The 27,302-nt window shown below is 44.3% G+C and overlaps 1 protein-coding gene across 1 annotated transcript in view; it reads right to left on the bottom strand.

Annotated features, from left to right (window-relative positions):
• The window catches only part of Trmt2b (tRNA methyltransferase 2 homolog B), a 122,460-nt gene extending 95,572 nt beyond the window's left edge, over positions 1–26,888 (bottom strand). Inside the window, 6 exon segments of the mRNA XM_052748949.1 lie at positions 14,248–14,334; positions 15,298–15,397; positions 16,373–16,507; positions 19,315–19,369; positions 20,593–20,833; positions 26,764–26,888. Coding sequence (XP_052604909.1) covers positions 14,248–14,334; positions 15,298–15,397; positions 16,373–16,507; positions 19,315–19,369; positions 20,593–20,833; positions 26,764–26,770 — 625 coding nt within the window. The 5' untranslated portion in view covers positions 26,771–26,888.
• Positions 26,889–27,302: the final 414 nt, after the last annotated feature.

Consider the following 27,302-nt stretch of genomic DNA (forward strand, 5'->3'; position numbering starts at 1 on the left):
AACAAAGCCTCATCTAGAAATAATGTTTAAGGAAGTAAGAACTACAACTCCATCACGGTATGACCATTGTAAAATGAAGAATGACTCCTGTTGTTACATGAGAACACTTAGGTAGTAAGACAAAAGATCTTCTAATTAAAATAGCAGAATATTCTACTACAAATCCTACTCAGGAGTTAGAAAATGTACTGTTATTTACGCCCATTGTTCAAACAGTTATCTTTTTTCTCCCCCGAAATATCGTTTTCTGCCTCAGTGCTAGATCACTCCCATTAACAGACACGCTTTCTTTTACTTTCCCGCTTTCAAAGCAATCAAGGAGGGCTGGAGAAATGGCTCAGTGGCCAAGAGCACTGGCTGCTTGCCTACAGGACCTTGGTTGGCTCCCAGCACTGAGCGGGCGGTTTACAGTCATCTGTAACCCCAGCTGCAGATGAGCCAATCCCGTTTCCTGGCCTCTGTAGGCATCAGGCATGCACATGGTATACATACATGCATACAGACAAAACCACTCACACACACAAAATAAACAAATCTTTTTTTTTCATGTTTAAAAGAAAGAAAAATCAACGAGCCAGGTACCACGCCTGCAATCCTCCCAGAGCTTGTGAGATGCAAGCAGAAGAACCAAGAAGTAAAGGTTATCCTCAGCTGTGTAGTAAGTTGGACGCCAGCCTGGGCTACATGAGACCCTGTCTCAAAAGAAAGACTTTCTTGAGTCCATAGTCCCTATTAGCTAATACTCTACTTCTTTCTTTTCCGCTTTGTAGCCAAACTCACAAGAACTGTATATATCCCCATCTCGTATTCTTCTACTCAACCACTTGAATAAGGTTCCCACCACTCCACCTAAACTGTTTGCATTAAGGTCACCAACTACCTGGTCCTGAAGTCCAACAATCCATCCTCAGCAACACTGGACACAGCTGGTGAATGTGTCTTCTCATGTTTTGGCTCCCAGAACACCACTGTCTTGCTTCCTTCGACCTCACTAGCTGCTCCATTTCAGCCCCATTTACCAGCTCCTCCTCTTCCCCGACTGCTGGCACAACCAACCACTACTCTACTGGCAGCCATATAAAAGAACACCACACACAATGATGCATAGTGCATAATACTTGATGGCGATAATATATGATTGCTAACTGCCTTATGTAGTTCTTATATTATACTTTCTATTATTTCATAGTATATTACTCATACAAATAACATTCACTGTAAAGCATAAACACTGAACTACACTGGCAGCAGCCTCATACATGCAGTGTTTAGAGTATCTCATGATTATACCACTTTCTCTTGTGCCTGATTATTCTTGAGTTCTTTTGTCTACTCTGCCTTTATGAACAACAGGCTGAACTCATGCCATAGAGCCTAAGTGTTTAGTAAGCTATCTACCACACAACTTTGTAGACGTACACTCTATGGCGTTCACATAACAATGAAATCGGCTAAGGCTGTATGTCTTACAAAGTAACTTCATCGACTGAGTCAGATTAAAAGTCTCCGAACCGGCGGTGGTGGCGCACACCTTTAATCCCAGCACTTGGGAGGCAGAGGCAGGCGGATCTCTGTGAGTTCGAGGCCAGCCTGGTCTCCAAAGCGAGTTCCAGGAAAGGCGCAAAGCTACACAGAGAAACCCTGTCTCGAAAAAACCAAAAAAAAAAGTCTCCAAACAGCCGGGCGGCAATGGTACACGCCTTTAATCCCAGCACTCTGGAGGCAGAGCCAAGATGATCTCTGTGAGTTCAAGGCCAGCCTGGTCTACAGAGCAAGATCCATGACAGGCACCAAACTACATGGAGAAACTCTGTCTTGAAAAAACACAACGACAACAAAGTCTCTGAACAACAAACGCCAGGGGGTGGTGGTGCACGCCTTTAATCCCAGCACGTGGGAGGCAGAGGCAGGTGGATCTCTGAGTTCAAGGCCAGCCTGGTCTACAAAGAGTTCTAGGACAGTCAGGGCTACATTGAGAAACCCTGTCTCGAAAAACCAAGAAAAAAAGCTTCTGAACAACAAATGGAACAGTTACTGAGTAGAGAGAAAACAAGAGAACATGAGGAATCTTTGCTGTCTGTGCATCTGACAGGAGATTAATATCCAGACTATATAACAAACTCAAATGTTAAAAAGTCAAAAATAGTCAAATTTACTGGCAAAAAAACCTCCATATTTACAATTTCCAATATCCTTACCACCACAGAGATACATATTAACATTACACAGAGACTCCACCTCACCCCCATCAGGTGGTTATCAGTAGGAGGGGACCAACAGCAAGTCCTGTCAGGGATGGGAAGACTTCAGACATGTTGGTGAGAGTGTAAATCAGTACTGCCAAATGGATTTCAGTGTGGTTCCTCAAAAACCTAGAAACAAAACTACCGTTAGGATCCAGCCAGACCATAGCACCAGGTATATGCCCAAAAAAACCCAAATCAGCGTAACACAGAGATGGCTGTCCATCCACGTTTGTTGTTGTGCTATTCGAAATAGCCAAAATGTGGAGCCAGCCTAGATGGCCATCAGCAGAGGGACAGGCAAAGAGACAGCGGTATATAATACACAATGGAGTTTTATTAAGCTGTAAAGAAGAATGAAATAATGTCATTTGCAAGAAAATGGATGGAATGGGAGATTATCATATTAAGCCAAAGAAGCGAGACTCAGAAAGGCAAATAAAATGTTTTCTCTCATCTATAAAATGTAGATTTTTTTAAATGCATGAAAGCAGAAGGGAGACTATTTCAAGGGATAGGGGAACCTGAGGGAGAAAGATACACATAATCCAAGTGATCCTATTAAAACTAATCTGATGATGACACCCCCCCTGCCCATCACAACTCTCAACAGCTTCCCATTTCACTCACAATAATGGTAAAGAACTACAATGATCTCTCACTACACGATATGGCCTGTTAACTTTCACCTCATTGCCTCCTATTATTAACTTGCACCTTACTACCTAGTAAACACTCACCTGAGTCTGTACGTTACTTTCTACAGAAAGCCAGCCATATCCCAAATGCTCTTAGCTGGCCCTTGTGGGTACCAGGCACACACACACACACACACACACACACACACACACACACACACACACACCTGCTCTTAGCTGTCCCTTGTGGGTACCAGGCACACATACACACACATACACACACACACACACACACACACACACACACACACACACACACACACACACACACCTGCTCTTAGCTGTCCCTTGTGGGTACCAGGCACACATACACACACATACACACACACATACACATACACACACACACACACACACACACACACACACACACACACACAATTGCTCTTAGCTGGCCTTTGTTGGTACCAGGCATACAAACATACACACACACACACACACACACACACACACACACACACACACACAATTGCTCTTAGCTGGCCTTTGTGGGTACCAGGCATACAAACACAAACACACACACACACACACACACACACACACACACACACACACACACACACGTAGACAAAGCACTCATACACACACAAAAAGGAAAAATAAATATTAAAAAAACAAAGCAGACAAAAAGCTGAGCTGGAGGTGGTGACACACGCCTGTAGTCTTGGCACGTAAAGGGCAGAATTGGGGAGATAGAAAGCTCCAGATTAGCCTAGGCTACATACAAGATCTAGTCTCAAAACTCAAAAAAGGGGAACCTGAAGAGATACAAGGTTTATCACCCCACACAGTCCAGGAGAGGCTCATGCTTGAAGGTACAAAGTACCACAAAAAGGATGCAGGCAGTACTGTAATTTCTGTCTAGCCCACTGCTCCCTTACAGTGTACTCACTAAACTATTCTTCCTAAAGATCAAGAACCTGAGAAGACAGTAACATGATAAAGAACTCGGCTAAAATCAGTGTTTGACTAAAAATCGGAACACAAAACTGGGAAATAAGTGGGAAAGGGATACATACCACTAATCCCACCACTTGGGAGACTGAGGCAGGAGAAATATAAGTTTGATGCCAGTTTGGCATACAGGCCAGCCTGAGCTACATGGCAAGACTGTGCATCAAAGCTGGGAAGCAAAGAGATAGCTTCACAGTTAAGAGCACCAGCTGCTCTTGGAGAGGACCCATGTCCAATTCCCATATCCACACGGTGTCTCACAATCAGAACTCCGGTCCCAGGGGATCCAATGCCCTCTTCCGGCCTCCACAGGCACTAAGCACATGCGGTGTACAGCTATAATTGCAGGCAAACACCCATACACATAAAAGAATTATTTTTAAAAAGGGAAACAAATTCACCCCTTCATCCCACCAAGAAATTGCTTTATCTGGTGACCCTTCTTTATCAGGTGACTGGAGGCTCACAGGAAAAATCTGAGCCACAAAAGCACTGACCCTCTTATACCAAGCACAAAATGAAGGGATAAGATCCAGCAAGAGTCTATGTAAACCTGTATTACTAACAATAGGACCCTTTCTTTGCACACAAGCAACTGGGTGGGAGATTTGAAGATGATTCTTTGGAGAAAGTAACAGCCCCACATTATTGCTCTTGACTGACAGAAACATGAGAGACAGCCCTACAGTCACTAGAAGTGAACCCAAGAAACAGCATACCTACTCAAGCCCACTCCCAATTGGTTTTTTTGTTTGTTTTTGGTTTTTTTGGTTTTTTAGAGACAGGGTTTCGATGTGTAGCTTTGCACCTTTCCTGGAACTCACTTTGGAGACCAGGCTGGCCTCAAACTCACAGAGGTCCGCCTGCCTCTGCCTCCCAAGTCCTGGGATTAAAGGCGTGCGCCACCACTGCCCAGCCTGGTTTTTTAAATATAAATAACCAGGCAAGCTGAGTAAAGCCTCCATGATAAAATACAAAATTAAAGAGGAAGAAATCCCAAAGGGGGCAAATGATAGACAAATGGATAGACGAACAGATGGATGGGTGGATGGATGGATTGATGCTACATTACTAAAAACAATAGGGTGTTAAAGGAACAGAGAAAATAATAATAATAATAATAATAATAATAATAATAATAATAATAATAATAATAATAATAGAAGAAGAAGAAAATCAGCAAACATTTTGGCATTTAGGTCAAGAATTTTTCACAAAAAGGCAAAAAAGTTGGAGAATATGAGGTAAGAAAGTGTTAGAGGTTATAAGAGCAGCCAATGAACTCTAAGACTCAAAGAACGGGAGGGAGAAAAAGAGAACAGCCAGGCATGGTAGTGCACACCTTTGATCCCAGCTCTCAGAAAAGCAGAGGCAGGAGGATCTCTGAGTTCAAGGCCAGCCTGATCTACAAAGTGAGTTCCAGGACAGCCAGGGCTACACAGAGAATCCTGTCTCCAAAACCAACAAAAAGAAGAAGAAGAAGAGAACACAGAAAACAGAGCAGATTGAGAAGACTCAAAGCAAAAGAAAATTCCCTACAATGAAGTATTGGTTCCCAGATGGACAAGGCCTAAGAAGTGTTCAGTACAATGAAGTAAAGAAAGGGCCACATGGTCGTTAAATTTGACGATAAAGACAGATTTCCCTACACTAGGCATGCTAGCTTATGCCTGTAATCCCAGCACTTGATAGGTAAAAGCAGCAGGATGGCCAAGGTTACTGAGCGAGACTTTGTCCCTCCCCACCCCAACCCTCAAAGAAAGGAGAAAAGGAAAGATAGGTTCCCTAAAAGTGTCCAAGAAATCAGGTAAGGAAGGAGGCATCACCTACAAAGGATCAGGATCCGTTAAGACCCACACAACACTGCTGACAGGATGACCGTGAAACACAGTCTGCAAACTTCACAAGGTCAAGTGATTTCAAACCCAGGACTTTCAATCTACAGACATTTTCGGTCTTTTCAGGGTAGAAAACAAGTGTTCCATACAGACCTGTAAAAATCTAACAATTATATCCTAGATATCTTTCCACAAGAAGCTACTGGAGATTGTACTCTAGACAAATGAAGGTGCAAACCAAGAAAGCAAGAGAGGATGTAAGAAAGAGGAAAGACAAGACTACTGGGTAGTGCCACACAAATGTAATCGCAGCACTCGAGAGGCCAAGGCAGGGCTGCGCCAAATTCAAAGCCAGCCTGGTCTCCATGTCTCAAAATATGACAGCAGCAGAGACTAGACAGCAGTAAAAATTCCCAGGATGAGGGGACAGGGGAGATGACTCAATCAGTAAAGCGCTTGCCATGCAATCATGAGGACCAGAGTTTGGGGCCCTAGCACCCACAGAAAGCGGGGTGCAGCAGCAGACACCTGTAATACCAGCCCTGGCTTGGGTAATGAGAGGGCACAGACAGGATTTCTGAGGCTGATTGGCCAGCTACCATAGCCAAGTAAATGAGCTCTAGGTTCTGTGAAAGAATCTGTCTCAACAAGTAAAGCAGGGTGTGATTAAGGAAGACACCCAACATATACCTCTGGCCTCAGCATGCACAGTGGCATGTATGCACTCACAGGCACATGTGCTTCTGTGCAGCAATTTCCTGAGATAAAACTCTCCATCTTGGAGAGAAGCTCATTAAAACATGGGGTGTTAAAGGGGAGATAAAACAGCAGGATATTTTAAGAGGAGGTAAAACACTTCGTCCTTTACAGAAGATCCTAAGCTCAGAAAATAAACAACTCAATGACTTCAGGAAGTCCCCAAAACTGATCAGATTCACTAGACAGTTCTTCCCAAAGCCATGTGTAAGCTGTGTAAGTAAGAACTGCTGAGAGACACTCTCAGACAAGCAGGGATACCTAGAAGACTCTCAGACCAGCTAGCTGGGCTACCTATAAGAGACATATCAGCCAAGCTGCCTAGAAGAGACACTCTCCAACCTGTCGAACTGCCTGCAGATTGTACAGTGCACTCTAGGTTTCCAGCTTTGAAGGGCTGTCACCCATGCTGGGGTGGGCTTTTCAGGATGCAGCTGTCTTTGAGTCATTTCTGTTCCTGTAAGTAGATCCTCCCCCATACTCCTGGAAGTAACCACAATAAAACTCACTGGTTTGCCAAGCTCAACTGTGGTGATATCCCCACTTGGGTTTATCATTGGCTCCCTACCTAGAGTAAGCAGACATTTGACTACGTCTCCCCAAGGAAGAGTGTCACACAAAATGTGTACATATCCCCCCCAACACACACACACACACACACACACACACACACACACACACACACACAGGAAGAGTGTCACACAAAATGTGTACATATCCCCCCCCAACACACACACACACACACACACACACACACACACACACACACACACACACACACATACATACACACACACGTTAAGAGAAAGAAGTCCCAGGATGATAGCTATGAAGAAAGGCCTAATGGGGCCAGGAAGACAGATTCCAGAGAAAAGGTCTTTGGGGAAGAACAAACAGAAGCTACTGAGCAGATGGAAAACACTAATGGATGCTTGACAGAGCTTTTAAAGCATCTAGGGAAAATTAGCAAAAGGTTCATAGAAAACTAAGCAAGTATGGAAAGGAGGCAATTGACCATGCCAATAAGAACAAAAACTTAAAAGGTATCTATACTACATAGTGCCATGCAGCTAGAAGAAACTATAAAAGAGAGGACACGGAGTTTGAAAAGAGATGTGAAGACGGGGTCCAGGAGGAATTAAGGAGAGTAAAGGGGTAAATATCATTAAAATACATGGTATAAATACATGAAATTCTCGCCAGGCGGTGGTGGTGCAAGCCTTCAATCCCAGCACTCGGGAGGCAGAGGCAGGTGGATCTCTGTGAGTTTTAGGCCAGCCTGGTCTACAGAGCGAGATCCAGGACAGGCACCAAAACTACACAGAGAAACCTGTCTCAAAAAACCAAAATAAGTGTGTGTGTGTGTGTGTGTGTGTGTGTGTGTGTGTGTGTGTGTGTGTGTGTGTTTGTGTATGTACGTATGTGTGTGTGTGTATGAAATTCTCAAATATATAAATAATATTCTCACTGGAAGTACAAGCCAGCTGTGCCATAGGCCTGTAATCTCAGTACTTAGGACATAGAAACAGGAAGTTCAGAAGAGTTCAAGGTCATCCTCAGTTACACAGTAAGTTCAAGGCTGGGGATATGAGACAGTCTCAATATATATATAATGTTTAAAAACCCAAGTGTAAAACACTGTATAGAGTTAGCCATTTGTTAACTACAAAGGGAGAGATTTAAAATATCTAACATTTTTTTCAACACAAAAAAAGAAAAAAATAGTTGCTGTAAAAGGAGGGAAAAGTCTGGAAGAAGGGTCAGAGATCAGTATTTGGCCTCTCTCGATATTTGTTTGAGACAAGGTCTCTCTAATGTAGTCCTGGCTGTCCTGGAAGCTGCTAATAAGAGCAGGCTGGCCTCAGACTCACAGAGATGGCCCTGCCTCTGCCTCCCGAGTGCTAGGATTAAAGGTGTGCGCCACACCCAGCAAAATTTGACCTCTCTGAATGCAACTTTATTTTCTAGATTTGTCTCTAGAATCATGTAGCTATTTTAAAAAATTATAAAATGAAATTAAATCAAAGAAACAATAAAAACAAATCTACTAAGATAAAGATATAGCTCAGTTGGGACTATGCTTGCCTAGCATGTGCAAGACTCTGGGTTCAATCCCCTGTACCATATAAACCAGGTGTGGTGGCACATGCCTGTAACCACAGTAGGAATTTTCCAGTAGAAACAACAGGATAAGCAGTTCAAGGTCACCCTGGCATGGAGGCACACACCTTTAACCTCAGCATTCTGGAGACAGAGGCACGAAGATCCCTGTGAGTTCCAGGCCAGCCAACAGGGCTATATGTGGAAATACTGTCTTAGAAAAAAAGTTCAAGGTCATACATAGTAAGCTCAAGACCAATGTGGGACATGGATATGGAGAGGGGGGGAGGGAGGGAGGGGGAGAGAGAGAGAGAGAGAGAGAGAGAGAGAGAGAGAGAGAGAGAGAGAGAGAGAGAGAGAGAACCCATTATATAAATAAATAACTTTTTTAAAAAATTGAAATCTTGGTCTGGTAGGGGCATTTGCACAAACATAAAGACCTGAATTTGGGTCCCAGCACCCATGTTAAACAAACAGAAAAAGCTGGGCATAGTGGCATATACCTGTAATCCCAGCAATGGGGGATGGCAGGGAAAACCAGGAGGGTCTCTGGGCTTGCTGGCATCCAGTCTTGCCAAAAACTCAGAAGGTCCAGCTTCAGTAAGAAGCCTGTCTCAAGAGAATAGGGTACATACTGATAGGGGAGAACACGCAACGCCCTCCTGTGGTCTCTACAAGCACGGACATAAGTGCACACACCTCACACCCATGGGTCCATACACACTATAGACACACAAAATTAAAATAAAAGGTTGTTTTTAATCTGAAAAAGTCAAGCTTATTGGCTCCCACCTATAACCCCAGCTCTCAGAAGCTGAGGCAGGAAATTAAGTGCAGGTCTGAGGGCAGCATGAGCTGCATGGGAGTTCCAGGACAGCCTGGCCTTCAGAGTAAGACAAAAAAAAGGCAAAAATGTCAAAAGTGAAAATAAAAATGTGGAGCCATGGGCCGGCAAAATGTCTCAGAGGGTGAAGTTGCTTGCCACATAAGCCTGATGACCTAAGTTTAATCCCCAGAACCCACATGGTGAACGGAGAAAAGCAAATTTTCCAAGTCATCCTCTCTCTCCACTCATGCTATGGCACACAGCCATGCACCCCCATACACAAAAGAAATAAAACTTTTGAAAACTAAGTGTCTGGACTGAACATCTAAACCATTCTCTATTTTGGCCCCAAACAATAGAGTATAACAACTATTTACATAACTGTTGGTTTACTATTTACACAGCATTTACACTGTATTAAGAATTACAAGTAGCCGGGCGGTGGTGGCACATGCCTTTAATTCCAGCACTCGGGAGGCAGAGCCAGGCGGATCTCTGTGAGTTCGAGGCCAGCCTGGACTACCAAGTGAGTTCCAGGAAAGGCGCAAAGCTACACAGGGAAACCCTGTCTCGAAAAAAAAAAAAAAAGAATTACAAGTAGAGGTTGGGGATTTAGCTCAGTGGTAGAGCACTTGTCTAGCAAGCACAAGGCCCTGGGTTCGGTCCTCAGCTCCGGAAAAAAAAAAAGAATTACAAGTAATCCAGAGATCATCTAAATATATGAGAAGACACCATTTCCCATATAAGGGACTGGAGCATCCACAGATGTTGGTATTATGGGGAGCCTGAACCTAGACCCCAAGGACACCAAGAATAAATTTTGTTAAAATCCTGACTTGAGAAAAACAACTATAAGAAAAATCAAAACACAGGCCAGGGATGGTGGCTCACGCCTTTTACCTCAGCACTTAGAAGGCAGAGGCAGGGGGATCTCTGTGAGTTCGAGGCCAGCCTGGTCTACAGAGTGAGTTCTAGGACAGCCAAGGCTTCACATAGAGAAACCCTGTCTCAAAACAAAATCAAAACACTAGGTAAATTAATATCAAACCTAAATACCAGGTATTTTATATTATGGGTAAATGTCTATATTTAGGTGGGGTGGTGGTATAAAATTAAATTTTTAAAAGAAATTATCTTCTCCTAGAACTCATATCAAAATGTTTACATTTTATGTGATATGCCTACAATGTGCTTCAAAATAATCTAAAGAAGATAGATGGAAAGTAGATGAGAATACAGATTAAAACAATAAGTATTAGTTCACCAAACATATGCCACACTCACAAACACTGTACATGAATCAAGGCTGGGTGCTATATGAAGTTAGATAAAACAGAGCCGCTACCTCCACAGGCTAATGTGGGAAGCACCCAGACAGTGAAATATGGTGTACCAGGTGCTGTACAAGAGATGCACTGTAGAGATACCCACGTACAGAGGACAGGGATCCTTAATCAGAGTGAGGAGCTGGATATGGTTTTCTATCGAACTGATGCTTGAAGTGAATCTTGGCAAATAAATATTTATTGCAGTGGCGGTGGCAGGGATGGGCTGCACACTGAAAACGTTCTAGAAAGAGAGGGCAGGCAGGCATGAGATAGCGTGGCAGTGCCACCCGGGTTCAGGACAAATGGGAAGAAGAAAGCAGGGAGGCAGAGGGCAGAAGATAAGGCTGGGAACCTTGTCATGAAGATCCTAAAGTGAAAGGGTCAAGAATTGAAACTTTCATTCCAAAAGACACTGGGCAGGGCTGGCAAGAGGGCTCAGTGGATAAAGGCACTTGCTGCCAACCCTGGCCGCCTGAGCTTGATCCCTGGGACCCGCATGGTGGAAGGAGAGAATTAGCTCTAGTAAGTCGTCCTGTGATCTCCACATGTGTGCCATGGCCTGTGTGTGCATGCATGCACAAACACATACATACACACAATGAACACAAATACAGCATAATTTTGGAGAAAAAAAAACGAGTTAAAAATGAGTGGGCAACCACTGTAGAACTTTCAGCAGGAGAATGGCACTGTGTTATCTTCACTTTACAGGCCGCTGGGACTCTGAGTGGAGAAGGCACGGAGAGAAAGGCTGGAGCCAGGGAGACAAGTGCAGACATTAATGTAGTAGAACTCAAGTGCTGACAGTGCAGAACTGGTGGAGTCAAGGTATTTCTAGACTAGTAAAACCAGCAAGGACTTGGAGATGGCTTAGATGTCGAGGAGGAAGCGGGGACTGAGACATGAGCTAAGATGACACAAGTTTCTAGTCCACTGGAATGCCTGTAAGTAAACTGTGGCGGGAACATTCGGGAAAATAAGAGGGTAAGCTTAGTTTAGGACCGCTGTTAGCAACAGGAGGAAACTGTGTTCACCAGGGGCCGCGTAGGAGCAATTTCAGTTATTACCACCTAATGGTACCTAGTAGACGAGACACTACAGCCACTGCTAATCAATGGACCTAATAGCCCCTCACAAGAGAGACTAATATAACCCACACAGCAACAGCACAGAACTTGAGAAGACCAGATTAGGACAACACTGATTTGAAGATCTCCAGCTGATTGCTTTCTAAGGATGCTCAGCAGCCTCTGGGAACTTCCTCAAGCTTAAGAGGGCAACAGAATGTAAATACAAGGTAACAGCTATCCTTTTATTAAGTAGCTATTCAAGGCACCAGTTAAGGTTGGGTGCTATCTCCCAAGAATATATTCAGGAAGCAGAAGGCCTAGGAGAGAATCCTCAGAGACACCAACAACCATAGTAGGAAAGGAGAAGTTGTGAACAAGATAGGCGGAATGTTGGGGCTGGAGAGATGGCTCAAGGATTAAGAGAGCCTGTTGTTCTTGTTATTCTTCCAGAGGACCCAAGTTCGGTTCCTAGTCCCCACATCAGGTAGCTCACAGCTGCCTATGACTCTAGCTCCAGGGGAACCTTTGCAAGTACCTGCACATAGATGGCGCGCGCGCGCGCGCACACACACACACACACACACACACACACACACTAAATATTTAGAAAAGAGACAGGAGGAAAGCCATCAGAGAAGGTATCAAAAACCAACTGAAGAAGGTAGTGTTTCAGGAGGGAAACAGGAATAAGACAGATACAGTGCTAAAGGAAGAGAAAATAAGTAAGCTAGGGGCAGAAAGCTTCTATGGGCTTTGACAAAACCGAGGTCACTGGTGGCTTGGACAAGATCAACTTCAGTCGAGTGTCTGAGACATAAGTAAGAACTATTAGGATTTCTTTTTTTTTTTTGGGGGGGGGGTTCGAGACAGGGTTTCTCTGTGTAGCTTGGAGCCTATCCTGGAACTCACTTTGTAGCCCAGGCTGGCCTCGAACTCACAGAAATCCACCTGCTTCTGCCTCTCGAGTGCTGGGATTAAAGGCCACCACCACCCAGCCTATTAGGATTTCTTAAAGGTGGGAAATACTAATCAAACTATGAAGAAAAAAGAGCTGTGAGGCGGGGGTGGGCAAAGAAACAGGAGAAGGGTGTGTAAGGAAGGACAGGGAACCTAAGAAGCAGGGATCGAGTCCAAACAAAAAGGAGCCTAAGCTTTGATGGGGCAAAGGGAAACAATGACTTCTCCCACTTAGAAGAATGGTCGGACTTCAGTGACATTTGCAGATGGACAAACAGCCAAAGGAATTTGCTTCTGAGAGCTTTTTACGTTAATCTTCCAAAACCAAAGAGAAAGGTGAATCAGTTTAAAAAAAAAAAAAAGCAAAGAAAGGTAAGAGTTTCAAATAATCACTAACAAGAGGCCAGTGACATGGCTCACTGGAAGAGTGTTTGCCACCAACATTGACCACCTGAGTTTGATGCCTGAGACTCTTGTCCTCTGACCTCCCCAAGTGTACTGCAGTACATATGTACACGTACACACACACACATACACACACACACACACACACACACACACCATGCACATAAATAAACGTAATAAAATAGAAAAATCCCTCACAAAAAATAGGACAAGAAGGTGATTCAGAAGGAAAATGAGTCTACAAAAACAGCTGTGTCCTAGATGGGGCGTTAACATGTGCCCCACGACAAAGCAGCACCCCAATGTCAGAAGCAAGAATCATGAAAACGGTAGGTGCTGGTAAGAATGCAGAGGAGGAAGCGAGTCATTGGGGAGTCTAGTTCAATCCTCAGCGAGGCCTCAGCCTTTTGTTGTTCCTATCCATGAGCACAGGCATCATTTAAACCAGCCACCACTGTAGCCACGCTCCAGGTACACTACCTGAAACACAGTAGGCACCCAGTAGTGGACTCATAAAACAGATGGATTCAACAATGTCTCAGGGGTCAATCCCATGAGAAATTTGTTTTTTGTTTTTGTTTTTGGGTTTTTGGGATTTTTTGCTTTTTTTTGTTTGTTTTGTTTTTTTGTGGTGCCAGGATTCAAAGCCAGGTCTTCATCCATGATAAACAAGCAGTCTACCACTGAGTCACAGCTCAGTCTCACGATACCTGCCTTATTGCCATGCCTACAACTCTCATGGTATTTCTTTGTTCTGCTGAAAGCATTAACCTTTTAAATATTTTGAACACCTGACTCAACACAGTGGTCTCAGCAGTACCTCTTTCCTGCTAATTCCCTGCTACTAACGTCCTTGTACCCCTTGACATTTCCAATAACAACAGCAGTTCTGCCTCCCACTCTCTACTTTCCCCAGAACAAAACCCGGACAATATTCTGCCCACATTAAAAGGTAGGCTTTCAGCACAGAGCCCCTTGTTCCCTCCAGCAACAATCACAGCAGGCACCAATACTCAAATGTCAGGGACAGAGCAGCCAGAGACTACAGTGCCCCAGGTTATCTTCCACTCACCCTTGTTCATTTTTACCTGAGCTACTTGACTGTGTTTTTCCGGGATGTTTTTCAGTTGGCTACACGGTACACAGACGATATTCCCATCTACGTGAAGAAAAATGATTTATTTATATGGTTTTCATCCTAACCCAGCAGCTGGAAGTCCCTCCTTTGGAGGCATATGTTGATACAAAGAAGCAAAAGGCCTAATTCAAGTACTTAGCTTTTTTTTTTTACAGAGAAAACCTAATTGTTCCCTGGTTTAGCCATTCATCAGCTAGTTCTTAACCCTTCCTCTCATACCATGAGTGTGCTATGTGACGATATCTGCTTTCTGTTCAGGTTTTAAGAGGGAAATAAAATGTAATGGGTTTTGTTTTTCTACTAGTGAATAATCAAACACTGACGTCATAAAGTCATTTAATTCAGCACATGAAGGGAAAAGCCAAATGCATTGCTTGCCCTAATGAACTATAGTTCAAGGCTATTAAACAGTGTGACTAATATCAAATGATGGTGTTTCGAGTCAAGTTATTGAAAATCGGCAAATAAAAAGCTCAGGAATGGAATCTGGGAATGGATGCAGGAACTGAGTTTCAGAAAATGCCATTGTGATTTCTGTCACGTGTACCCCACTTTCCCTTCCAATTCTTTTAAGATGGGTTGAGCACAGAAAGCTCTAGTCTTTAGGTCTATGAGGATGGGGATTGACAGTGACTCCCAACCAAGGAGGGCACTGCTCCCAATATGGACAGGAGCAGAAACAAGGATTCCAATGTCGATGATGAGGTGGCAGCAGTGATAACGGGAACATCCGCTCTAAGCCCTCACTGGGTTATCTGGCAAATTGCATTTAGAGGAAGAATAGGCAAGGGCAGTGATCTCTCTTACTGTTGTAATCATCACAAATTAGCCCAGATCAACCTTGCCATCAGGAGCTGTATCCAAGTCAGCGTTCTTTAAAGTCTTTGTGTGTTCCACTCCTGCTGACACTGTTATCTGCGTCCTCCTCACCCTTCGCCATCACTGGTTTGTGTGTTAGTCTGTTTTGTTTGGTTTTCAACTGACCTCTCCAAGTTCCTAGGTAGTACCCCACAGTCTTTGGGTTGCCATCTGGGCCCCGGTTCACAGAGAAGGTGGACTTATTTCGGTAGCCATTGATGATGGGCTGGAGAGGACAGAAGCAAAGGAAGAAGAACAAGAGATCACACAAAATCAAAGAGATAACAAGAAAGAGAATGCAGCCATGTTCTCTGAATGGGGACCAATGACGCTGATGTGGAAGGCATGGTACATGTCAAAGTCTGTGGCTGAAATGATCCAAACACTCTTGACAGCAAATTTCTGATCTGTGCTGTCGATCTGCTTTTGAATAAAGTTTCCTTGCTACTCTGAAAAAGAAAAAGAAATTCCAAGCAGGAGCTAGCAAACCTGACCTGTCACGAGCTGGAATAGTTTAAGCTTTGCAGGACATATGGCACCTGTCATAACTACTCGATGGTGACACTGTAGCCCTGAAAGCAGCCACAGACACAAACAGGAGGGTTGGGCTATAACACAAAAAGACAGATTTGGGCCGGGCGGTGGTGGCGCACGCCTTTAATCCCAGCACTCGGGAGGCAGAGCCAGGCGGATCTCTGTGAGTTCGAGGCCAGCCTGGTCTCCAAAGCGAGTTCCAGGAAAGGCGCAAAGCTACACAGAGAAACCCTGTCTCGAAAAACCAAAAAAAAAAAAAAAAGACAGATTTGGTCTAAGGGACATGGTATGCCAACTTCTGCCATAAATGAAATTCTGCTATTTTGGAAGCACTGTTAGGCAGGTTTTTAAAGTCTGGAGTCTGCCTAAGGAGGCAGTATGGCAGTGGCTGATAAAGTGAGCTCTGTATCAGACAGTCCAGAATATGTAAACATTAGCTCTGACACTTTCTAGATGTGTGCACTAGGTAAATTGCCCAGTCCCTGTATTCTCTGATAGCTTCATTTACAAAATGACAGCGCCTATCCCTCAGGGCCATTGTAAACAGAAGAATGAGAAAATGATGCAGGATAATCACCCGGCCCCAGCAAGTACCCAGTGAACACTGTTGATATCATTAGCCATTCCAGGACCACAGTGGGTAAGAACTAGGGAGGTGGGGACTTACAGAGGGTATAATAGGATGGAGGTGACAGCGCAGCCCCTCAGAATGGGGCGCGGCCACTCTTTCACTGACTCCATGGAGCACTCGTAGGGACGACTCTAGTCTCTGTATAATTTTCTTCTGAGCTTCAAATTTCACCTGCAACAGAAGGAATATAAGCAATGCAGCAAAGAATTTTGTATTTTCACTGCAAAGGATAGAAAAGAAGACAAAAGAGGCTCTCTCCAAGATTCATGGGTTGTGCACTTAGCAGATAAGAGAAGAAGGAAATCCAGCACAGGCAAAGACTTAATAAGATGCTCAGGAAAGGTCAAGAGGGAGTTCTGTGTGAGCTCATCTTTTCATCTGACCTTTAAGATTAAACACTTAAAGTATATGTCAGTGCTGCCCAGTAGAACGTCCTGTAATGGAAATGTTCTCTCTGTGCTATATTCACACACAATAGCCACTAGTCATGTGTGCCTAGAGCACTTGAAATGGGCCTCATGAAACGACAGAAGGACTCACTGGAGAAAGAAGGTTAGGCACACAACGTCCTAAAATGCATCAAGTAATGTGTGGGGCGTTTACCCAACCACCCCCACAGTTCCCCAGAGTTTTCTTGAGTGCGAGCAGCAGGAAATATTAGCTAGAAGGATTTATTGCGGAGAATATCGCGGAGATAAACAGAAAATAAAGGATAGCCTCAAGAGGGCCTGGAACCTATTCCAACGGGCCCTGACTGTCTCTGCCCCAGGGTTTTTATAGAGACGCCTAGGGGTGGAGCAAAAGACCTCCTCCCCCAGCACAGCCAAGTGCAGACCATCCCAGACACCTGCACTTAGGCCTGTGGTCTAATCATCCTCTATGCGGACCTGCTGGGTAAAGCCACGAGGAACCCGAGAACGGGCTCCCACAGTAATGCACGCAGGAAAGCAGCTTTCAGAGAACCAAGCAGAGGGAAGGATATGATTCTAATACAGTGTTCTAATGGCAGCCCTTCACAGAGTATCCCTGTTCAACCTTGTCCTCAAGTTCTGCACCAAACGCTTGGAATTCAATTTTCTTGAAGGTCGCTGTATGTTTTGTTCCTGCTGGGCCTGTTCGCCATACCTGACCTTGCAGCCCTTATGTTCTTATTTCTACTGGTCGAAGCCATCACCTGACTTCTCCAGATTCCCAGGGAGTACCCATGGTGTTTGGATTGTTTGTCGTCTGGGCCTGGGCTCCTTTCTAGTTTCTTCCCTGTCACTCTTTGTTTTTAGTTCTTTCAGATTTTTTAAATTTACTTGTTTTTATTTTATTGTGTCTGGGTTTTTTGCCTACATGTATGTCTATGCACTATGTGCGTGTGTGGTGTCCATGGAGTTCAGAAGGTGTCAGATTCCCTGGAACTGCAGTTATATACAGTTGTGTGCTGCCATGTGAGAGCTAGGGATTAAACCTGGGGGCCTCTGTGCTCTTAAGCACTGAGTCATCTCTCCAGCCACCTGCTCTTTCTTTTCTCAAGATAGACTCTCACCATGTAGCCCTGGCTGGCCTGGAACCCATTATGTAGACTAGGCTTACCTCCAGCTCAAGAGCCACTTATCTCTGCCTGCCAAGTGCTGGGATTAAAGGTGTGTACCACCATGCTAAGCTTTTTAATGTCATTCTTATAGCTGAGTGTATGTAAGAGTGTATGTGTGTGTGTGTGTGCGTGCACACACGCACTCTTATACTTTCCAACACAGGATGTGACAAGAACAGCACCACTTTATGCATGTCAAATGACTAAAACAAAATAAGAATATGGGGCTGGAGAATTGTCTCATCAGTTAGGAGCACTAATGGTTCCTGCAGATGACCCAGGTTCGATTCCCAGAACCTACATGGTGGCTAACAACTGTCCGTAACTCCAGTCCCAGGGGATCTGACCTCTGAAGGCACCAAGCATGAACATGGTGCATGTGCACATACATGTAAGGCAAAATACTCATACATATAAAATAATACATGAATCTAAAAATTTTGTGAAAAGAAAGAAAGAAGACTATGACAATAAGCCTATAATTTTCCCTCTAAGACCTAAGATTTGTTTGTAGAAGCAGGTGCCAAAAGGGTCACCACTTTGGGAATAGTATGAGGAACTGAAAGTACACTGGGCAGAGTATTTGATCACCAATATGGAACAGGTATGGTCCATAACATCCTCAGAGAACTGAGGGAACCAGTGGATGGCTGACACATACACATATACATTTTATCTATTCTTACACAGCCCAGTTCAACTGGGTGCAATTTCCTTCTTTCATCTAGCACTTCTAGTGAACAAAATTGCTCCTGGCAAACAAGAAATCTGCATTATGCTCAAATTGTTCTCTAATACATCAATCCATTGGAACAAATTTGTTTTCAAAGCAAGCATTATGGCAAAATTGACTACACTTAAATTTAAATAGACATATGTGGCTGCTGGCTCCTGTGTTGGGAAATTTGACTCTATTATTACCCATACACACAAGGATGACAAAAAAAAACAACATCAGCAATTGAATATACGGGCCTAGAGTTTAGAAGCTATAACTAGCCTAACGTTCAATCGTCAGAGTCATTAGCAAACCAAATTTAAAGACCTGCAGGGTGGGCTGGGAACATGGTTTCCTTGACACAGTGATTGTGTGGCATTCGTGAAACCCTGGGTTTAAGCCCAGGAACTGTATACAGTAAGTGTGATGGTGTACTCCTGTAATCCAGGAGGCAGGAGGATCTAAAGGCTACAGGTCATCCTTAGTTACATAGTGAGATGATAGTGAGATGGAGACATGCCTGAACTACAGGACACTTTGCTTCAAAAAAAAAAAAAACCAAAACAAAACAAAAAGACCTGTGGGGCAACTGGACTGAACTCTCCAATCAGGTTTTCCATAAGTCTAGTTCTATTCTGCTGCAGGAGTACGGGGAGAAGACTCAAGCTAGACACCTACCTTGAGCTGCTCTTCATAGCTAAGCCTCCAGAGTGGAGTCACAACATCAGCCAGCCTTGAATAAAATAATTCAGACACATCGTTAATGATCGAAATATGTACTGAGCATCTATTATGCATAAGTACTTCCTGCCACCAATCTCTCTGATGTTTTACTTAAATTCAGAAGCTACAACTGACTCTCATTCCCCTAAGGAGATGGGAGTCTGGGAGAAGAGCCCATTTTGGTGATGCCTACTACTTAACAAAGCAGAACAGATGGGCAAATTCAATATAAGAAAAATCCAGATTTATCAGGCGGTAATTAGTCATATTACAAAAAGCTTTACTTCTAGGAGCCTCTAAAAGGTTAACCTCCTTAATGCTTTTAAAATACAATTTGATTTCAAAAATACATTTGTTGCATAAAATGAGGTCTATTTCTGCTTGTTTGGCTGTAACAGGACTATTCATGCCCAATCCATGTAGTAATTTTTCTTCTCTCTCCTTACTCCCCTCCCCCATCTCTGAAACAGGGTCTTACTATGTAGCCCTGGCTGGTCTATAACTATATGTAAACCAGGCTGGCCTTGAACTCACCCACTGCTTCTGCCTCCCAAGCACTGAGATAAAAGGCATGAACCACCGGGCGGTGGTGGCGCACGCCTTTAATCCCAGCACTCAGGAGGCAGAGGCAGGTGGATCTCTGTGAGTTCGAGGCCAGCCTAGGCTACCAAGTGAGTCCCAGGAAAGGCGCAAAGCTACACAGAGAAACCCTGTCTTGAAAAACCAAAAAAAAAAAAAAAAAAAAAAAAAGGCATGAACCACCATGCCCTGAATAGCATTTTGATTTTTATTTGCTTAGTTTTTAAATTGTTTTAATTTATTTTCATTTTTACTTTGGTTTTGGAGACAGGCTTTCATGTATCCCAGGCTAGCCTCAAACTTGCTATGTAGCTGAGGGTGACTCTGGCTCTTCCTGCCTCCACCTCCTGATGGCTGCACTTGCAAGTGTGTCCCACCATGCTCAACTCCATGGACCTTCTTTCGAAGCAAGTTCCTAATTTAAGATCTCCTTTCTGACAAAGATGCACTCTATGACAAGAACACTGCCTACAATCCCAAAGTAGTTCTATTACTATCCTTCACAAGGCCTCAAGATTGCCCTGATCACACTACTTCAAGTACCCTCACGAACTGTCATAATGCTGTATCAGTCAATATATTAGCAATACAGAATTTCAGTGGCCCCGTAGATTCTGACTTGCTGAAAACAAATGGCATCAGCTTCAGTCTTACCTCTCCTGCCAGGAGTCCTCCAGTGATCTAAAGTGCCTTTGTTTCTTCTGATACTTTTGTCGGCTTGGATGCTTCCTGACTGTCACACTGGTGAAATCTCCCTTATGTGCTCTGCCCCAAAAGGACTGTGACAAATCTGGTGGGTTTGTGGTATACCAAGGAAGAAGTCCTGATTTGGAGAAGAAACCCACCCTGGAAAGGACTAATCTTGGGTTGTGCATCAGGACTCCTCTCTTGATACCTGCCAATCAAAGACACACACTGAAATTCACCCACTGGAAGGTGGATGCAGAGGCACAATTCCTAAGGCCCTTTGTTCATTTACAAATACTTATGGAACCCCAACACCAAGCACAGTACTAACACAGTATATGCAGTGAAATATACCTCGTGAACACAACTTAGGGCATGCAAGACAGAGTTTTAAGCCAGACACGATGCTATAGGCCTATAATCCCATCAATTCAGGAGGCGAAGGCAGGAAGATCATAAGTCCAAGGCCCATCCAGACTACGCAGTGAGTTCACGGTTAGCCTGGCTAACTTAATGAGATCCTGTCTCAAAATTTAAAAAATAATAATAAGGAGCTGGGGATGTAGCTCAGTTGGCACAGTGCTAGCCTAGCATGCACAAAGCCCTGGGTTTAATTCTCAGCATTCAGAAAGTAGAAGCAGGAATAACAGAAGTTCAAGATCATCGTTAGCTGTAAATTACATTTGAGACCAGCCTAGGCTACATGAGACTGTCTCAAAAAGGGGGGGGAGGGTTTAAAAAAAAGGTTGGGGGTGGTGGTGTACACCTTGAACTCTAGCACTTGGGAGACAGCGACAGGCAGATCTCTGTGAGTTTGCAGCCAGCCTGGTCTACAGAGCAATTTTCAGGTCATCTGGGTCTATATAATGAGGTCTTGTCTCAAAATAAGGTTAGGGCCATACCTCAGTGGTAGAATGCCTTCCTAGAATGTGCGAGGTCCTTAGTTCAATCTTTAGTACCACAAATATAAATAACTAAAAAAATATATAAATACATAACCAACCAACCAGCTCCCAAAATAAAGAGATGAAGAAAATAAAGATTACGTCCCCTGGGATACATTTCTACAGCCAATCCCTTCCCTATCCTACCTTCCCACCCAACAGCCAATCAAGCAAGCAATATTTAGCAAGCGCTTACTATATACAAGGCAACATGGCCAGCAGAACTGAAAGGGTTACAAGGCTACAATCTAATTGAGAAGATCAAATGAAGACCCAGGAGAAATGTTAGTGAGTCATATGCTAAACTTGGTTCCTGAGGCATGCCCAAGGAAGGCTTCTTAGGTCAGACAGGTCTTTGACAAAGAAGTAAAGGTCTCTCTGAGCAGTTCTTTAAGCACACATCATTGGATACAATAAGAACTTTGAATCCAGAGAAGAACCAAAGGACAGTGACGTCACACAGAAGAGAGCAAGAAGAGACGCTGCTGAGGAAGAGGGACCAGGAAGGCCAGGTGGCGGCACACCTGTAACCAGAGCGCTCAGGAGGCAGGGGCAAGCCAGCTTGGGCTGGAGAGTGAGTGAGTTCTAGATAGCCAGGGCTGCTTGATCAGATCCTGACAAAGAAGGAAAGGAATGGATAAAAGAAAGGAAGAGGAGGGGGGGAGCGGGGAAAAGAAGGAGAGACAGAAAGATAAAACAGGAAAAGAATAAAAAGGAAGGAGAAGCAGCACCCACGGAGCTATAGACGCCAAAGGAAGGGTCTGTGATGCAGGAACTGACAGAGCCAGGCTGTCTGAGGCACCAAAGGGAAGAAGGCAATGAGGAGAGCCAGACAGCAGGGACAAGTGAAAGCTTTGGGAAGGAGTACAGAATGACAGAATGGGCTTGGGCTGTCTGCGGGCTCGAACACTTACTAGCTAGATGGCTTCTAGCAGGTTAGTCATGCCTCTGACATTCCTTTTCTTTTATCTGTAAAACAGAAAATCATAATGATACCTACCTCATATAGTAGCTACAAGAGCTAAGTAAAGATAATTAATACAAATAAAATGTACTGCTGAGGTTGTAGATCAGTGACACAGCACTTGCCGAGCTGGTACAAGGCCCTAAATCCAATCTTCCACACTACATAAAAACAAGTGCTCCACTAAAGATTAAAGAGAGATGACGTCTGTAAGGCTCTAAGCACCGTGCCCAGTAGCTGGCGAAAGCTTTTCGGTGTCATCGCTGTCACAATGCATTTAAGGATCTCATGGAACTGAAATCGGGGAGGCGATGCAGATGGAGAGCACCAGAAAGGCATCATCCGAACAACTCCAGGGACAACTCTGAGACAATGTCTAGAGCTAAGAAACGGGACTCTGAGAACACAGTGGAAGGGCCTGTATCTGTCAGTACCTGTGTCAGAGTGCTCTGAGAGGGCACCCGTCTTCCTCCATTACAGGACTTCCCTTCTGTCTGTTTACTAACTGCTCAGTAGTTTTTCCCATCAACTTGACACAGCTAGGGTCATCTAAGAAGAGGCATCTCAATTGAGAAAATGCCTCCATCGGACTCGCCCGCAGGCAACCCTGTGGGGCATTTGCTTGATGAATGATTGATGAGGGAGGGCCCAGTCCACTGGGGGTGGTGCCACCCCTGGGTGGGTGGTACTGGGTTGTAAAAGAAAGCAGGCTGACAAGCCATGGGCAGGCCCCTGCTTCAGTTCCTGCCTCCAGGTTCCTTCCTTGAGTTCCTGCCCTGAATCCCCTCAGCGATGGACAACAAGCTATAAGCTGAAATAAACGTTTTCTGCCCAAGCTGCTCTTGGTCATGATGTTTACCACAGCAACACAAAACAAACAAGGTATCTAGCTGTTGCTCCATAAGCATCTTTCCTTTTTCTGTCTTTTCTAACAGCACTGCACACTGAGCCTAGTCTCCATGCTAGGCACGACCCTGCCACTAAGCTGTATCACCAGCCTGCAATGGCGGCTCATGAAACTAAAAAGCTTCTGTACCACAAAAGCAAAAAGGAGAGGCAGCCTACAGAATGTCGTGAGAAAATCTTTGCTAGCTACACATATGCCAGAGGATTAATGCCAACAACACACAAAAACTAAAAAAAAAAAAATAATAATAAAAGGAAAAATAAAAAAGAAAACAAATGTAGATTAAAACTACTTTGTGGCCAAGCAGTGGTGGCACATGCCTTTAATCCCAACACTGAGGAGGCAGAGGCAGGTGGATCTCTGTGAGTTCTGGGCCAGCCTGGCCTACAGAGCGAGATCCAGAACAGGCACCAAAACCACACAAATAAACACTGTCTCAAAAAACCAAAACAAAAAAAAAAAAAGAAAGAAAGAAAGAAAACCAATGTTAACAAGGATATGGGGAAATGGGAACCTTTATTCAGTTGATGGGAGTGTAAACTGATGAAGTTATGGAAATCAGTGGGCAGGTTTATCAAAACACTAAAAACAGAACTACCGTTAAGATTCAGCTATTCCACTTCTGGGCATATACCAAAGAAAGGACTCTGCAACCTACCATAAAGATACCTGCGTATCCATGTTGATTGCTGCTCTAGTCCACACAGCTGGGAAATGGAGTCAACCTACATACCCATCAACATGAAAATGTGTTACATATACACAAGGGACTTTTATTAGCCATAAACAATGAAATGTGCAAGAAAATGGGTGGGACTGGAATATATTTAAGAAGTTTGAGAGCCAAGAGTCCTGGTGTACACCTTTAAGCCCAGCATTCAGGAGGCAGAGGCAGGTAGATGGACCTCTGTAAATTCAAGGCCAGCCTGGTATATGTAGTGAGTTCCAGGACGGCCAGGGCTATGTATGTAGACAGACCTTGTCAAAAGGAAGGAAGGAAGGAAGGAAGGAAGGAAGGAAGGAAGGAAGGAAGGAAAGAAAAGAAAGAAGGAAGGGAGGGAGAGAGAGAAAAGAAAGGCGGTTACAGTGACTCAGAAAGACAAGCATCTCATGTTCTCTCACATGCAGGCTCCAGCTTCTAATATTTAATATATGTGTATTTATGTGGGTGTACAGAGGCCAGGAAAGCAGAAAGGGGCCCACAAGAGAAGGACAAGAGCCTTTCAAGAGAGAAGTGGGGAGGCTGACAAAATACACATGCTATGAAAGCAGAAGGGAGAATACTGATGGTGGAAGGGAAATAAAGAAAGAGAGCAACCAAAACTAAGGATGTATGAAAATCCCACGAGGGAACCGCTAGTTTGCACGCGAATTTTAATTTTAAAGTTTTGAGTAGGGGCGGGAGAGACGGCCCAGTGGTTAAAAGCACTTGTTGCTCTTGCAGAGAGCCCGAGTTTGGTTCCCAACACCCACATGCTGGCTTACAACCGTCTGTTACTCCAGTTCCAGAGGCTCCAACACCCGATTCTAGCCTCCACAGGCACCATGAACACATGTGATGCATAGACATACATGCAAGGAAACACTCATATACATAAAAACAAACAAACAAATAAATAGCCTAAATGTTAATAAGCTCTGAACTCATCCTAATCCAGGATCCACTTCTCCCTAACTATGTGGCTTTGGACAGGTTAACTAAGCACAATGACTGTGAGGTCACCACCCATAAAAACAGGACTATTCAAACCTACCTTTCAGGGCTGTAGTAAGAATTAAATGAGCATGGCGGTGGTGGTGCACTCCTTTACTCCCAGCACTCGGGAGATAGAGGCAGATGGATCTCTGAGTTTGAGGCCCGTCTGGTCTACAGAGCTAGTTCCAGGACAGCCTGGGCTACACAGAGAGACTCTGTCTCAAAAAACAAAAACAAAAACAAAAAGACCTTCGATAAGCTTATATATATGAGGTGCTCAGGACTGTGCATCACACAGCATTTGTAGTAAAGAGTCTTTTACTGTATTTAGTAATTTCCGTAGCTAAATATACTTTTCAGGGCAAGCCAGTAATACCAATCAAGGTAAGTTCTATTTTCTTTGTTTTCTAATGTCACAGAAGGCAATGGATCACAGAAAAAATTCTTTCTTGTATCTTTTTTGTTTTAAATATAAATACTGATAATGTGTGTGAGAGAGAGGAAAAACTTCTCTGTTCCAGAGAGAGAGAGAGAGAGAGAGAGAGAGAGAGAGAGAGATAACTTCTCTGTTCTTGCCTCAGGATTAACCACTGACTGGAAAATCCAAGAGTTTATAGCAACCACCTACAGTTATGTTTACTTTCCTGGGCTTCAATGGATAACCTACTTCCAGTGCTCAAAGTTCAAGTCAGAGACATCTGAAAACGTCTAAGCCTCACGAGCAAAAGATCTTTTGGAGCAAAATATTCACTGGTAGGAACTCTGATTACCTGCCCTTCCATTGGCTGGACCCCAGCAGGGTTATTGACTAAAGCAGAGGAGAAAATTAATTTACTAATGAGTTCCACAGAAAACCACATGCAGCCACGTCCATCCATCCAACCAGACCTCTCTGAATAAGTCTGTCCCACAATAGTCTATAAGGTGTGTGTGTGTGTGTGTGTGTGTGTGTGTGTGTGTGTGTGTGTGTGTGTGATGGTTCATTTTAATTGTCAAGGCTACACCTGGGGGGAGAGTATGCAGGGATAGTTATCTAAGGAGGGACAGTCTAGAACAAGGTGGCCTGTGGACACCGTGAGAGGAGTTTGTCTTGATTATGTTAACTGTTGTGGAAAGACCCAGCTTACTGTGGGCACTGTCTCTGAGTTTCAGTCCTGGACGGCAGGACACTGTAGAAAGCAAGCTGAGTAGGAAGCATATATGCATTCATTCTCTCCGCGCCATTCATTGACTGTGGATGTGACCAGCTGCTTCAAGTTCTTGACTTTTTCCTAAAAAACTGCTGGAAGCTGCGATTGTAAGCCTAACAAATAATAAACCCTTTCTCCCTTAAAGCTGCTTTTGTCAGGGTATTTTACCACAGCAATGGGAAATGTAACTTAAGTGGGTTAGAGGACAGACGCTAGGGCACGCCAACACAAACCCGCAAACCGCAGGCAGGTTGCAGGGCTGAGCTAGGGGAGGGATGGGGGGAAGGGGGCTGTGATGGTAGACACTAGGCTGGCTGTGACCTTGCACAGCCACCCTGGGTGGCATCCCCGGCTCCGCCTGCCTCCTTCCTGTCCCAAACCCGACACTTGGGGGCAGGGAACAGTTTTCCCAAAATTGGGTTTTCCAGGATACTTACCCACCATTCCTTCCTTCGGAGCCACTAAAGCCTCCCACGGACGTACAGTGGCAAACCAAAAGGCCAGCAGACAGCGCCGCGGGCCGGAGGTCACGGGGGCGAGTCACTTCCTGGGGCGCGGCTCTCTAGCCCGCCCGCCCCGGCTCCTCCCAGCGCTGCGGGGCTCCTCCTCCGGCTCCACGCCGCCCAATCTCGCTGACTCTACAGGAGCCTTTTCTCGGAAGTGCTCCTGTCTCAGCAGCCTGCTGGACTTTTTTTTTTCCAAGTTCCTCTCTGCGACCCTGCCCACTGCTGCTCTTTTCTCCCCATCAGATAGACATCTGCATAAGCCAAGGAAGAAAATCCTGAAGAAATTCACATTGCCTTGTTAATGGTATTGCCCATCCCAGCGATGCTACACTTGAACCCTTTCAACCCGAAGAATTTTTCTGTTCTTAATTTTTTTTTTAATTATACGTGCTTATTTAGTTCACGGGTGCCATCACCCATGCGTGGAGGTTAGAGGACAACTTGCTAAAGTCATTTCTCTCTTTCTACTC

The sequence above is a fragment of the Peromyscus californicus genome, unplaced genomic scaffold (assembly GCF_007827085.1).
Source record: "Peromyscus californicus insignis strain IS unplaced genomic scaffold, ASM782708v3 Scaffold_10__1_contigs__length_136768540, whole genome shotgun sequence".
NCBI classification, from domain to species: Eukaryota; Metazoa; Chordata; class Mammalia; order Rodentia; family Cricetidae; genus Peromyscus; species Peromyscus californicus.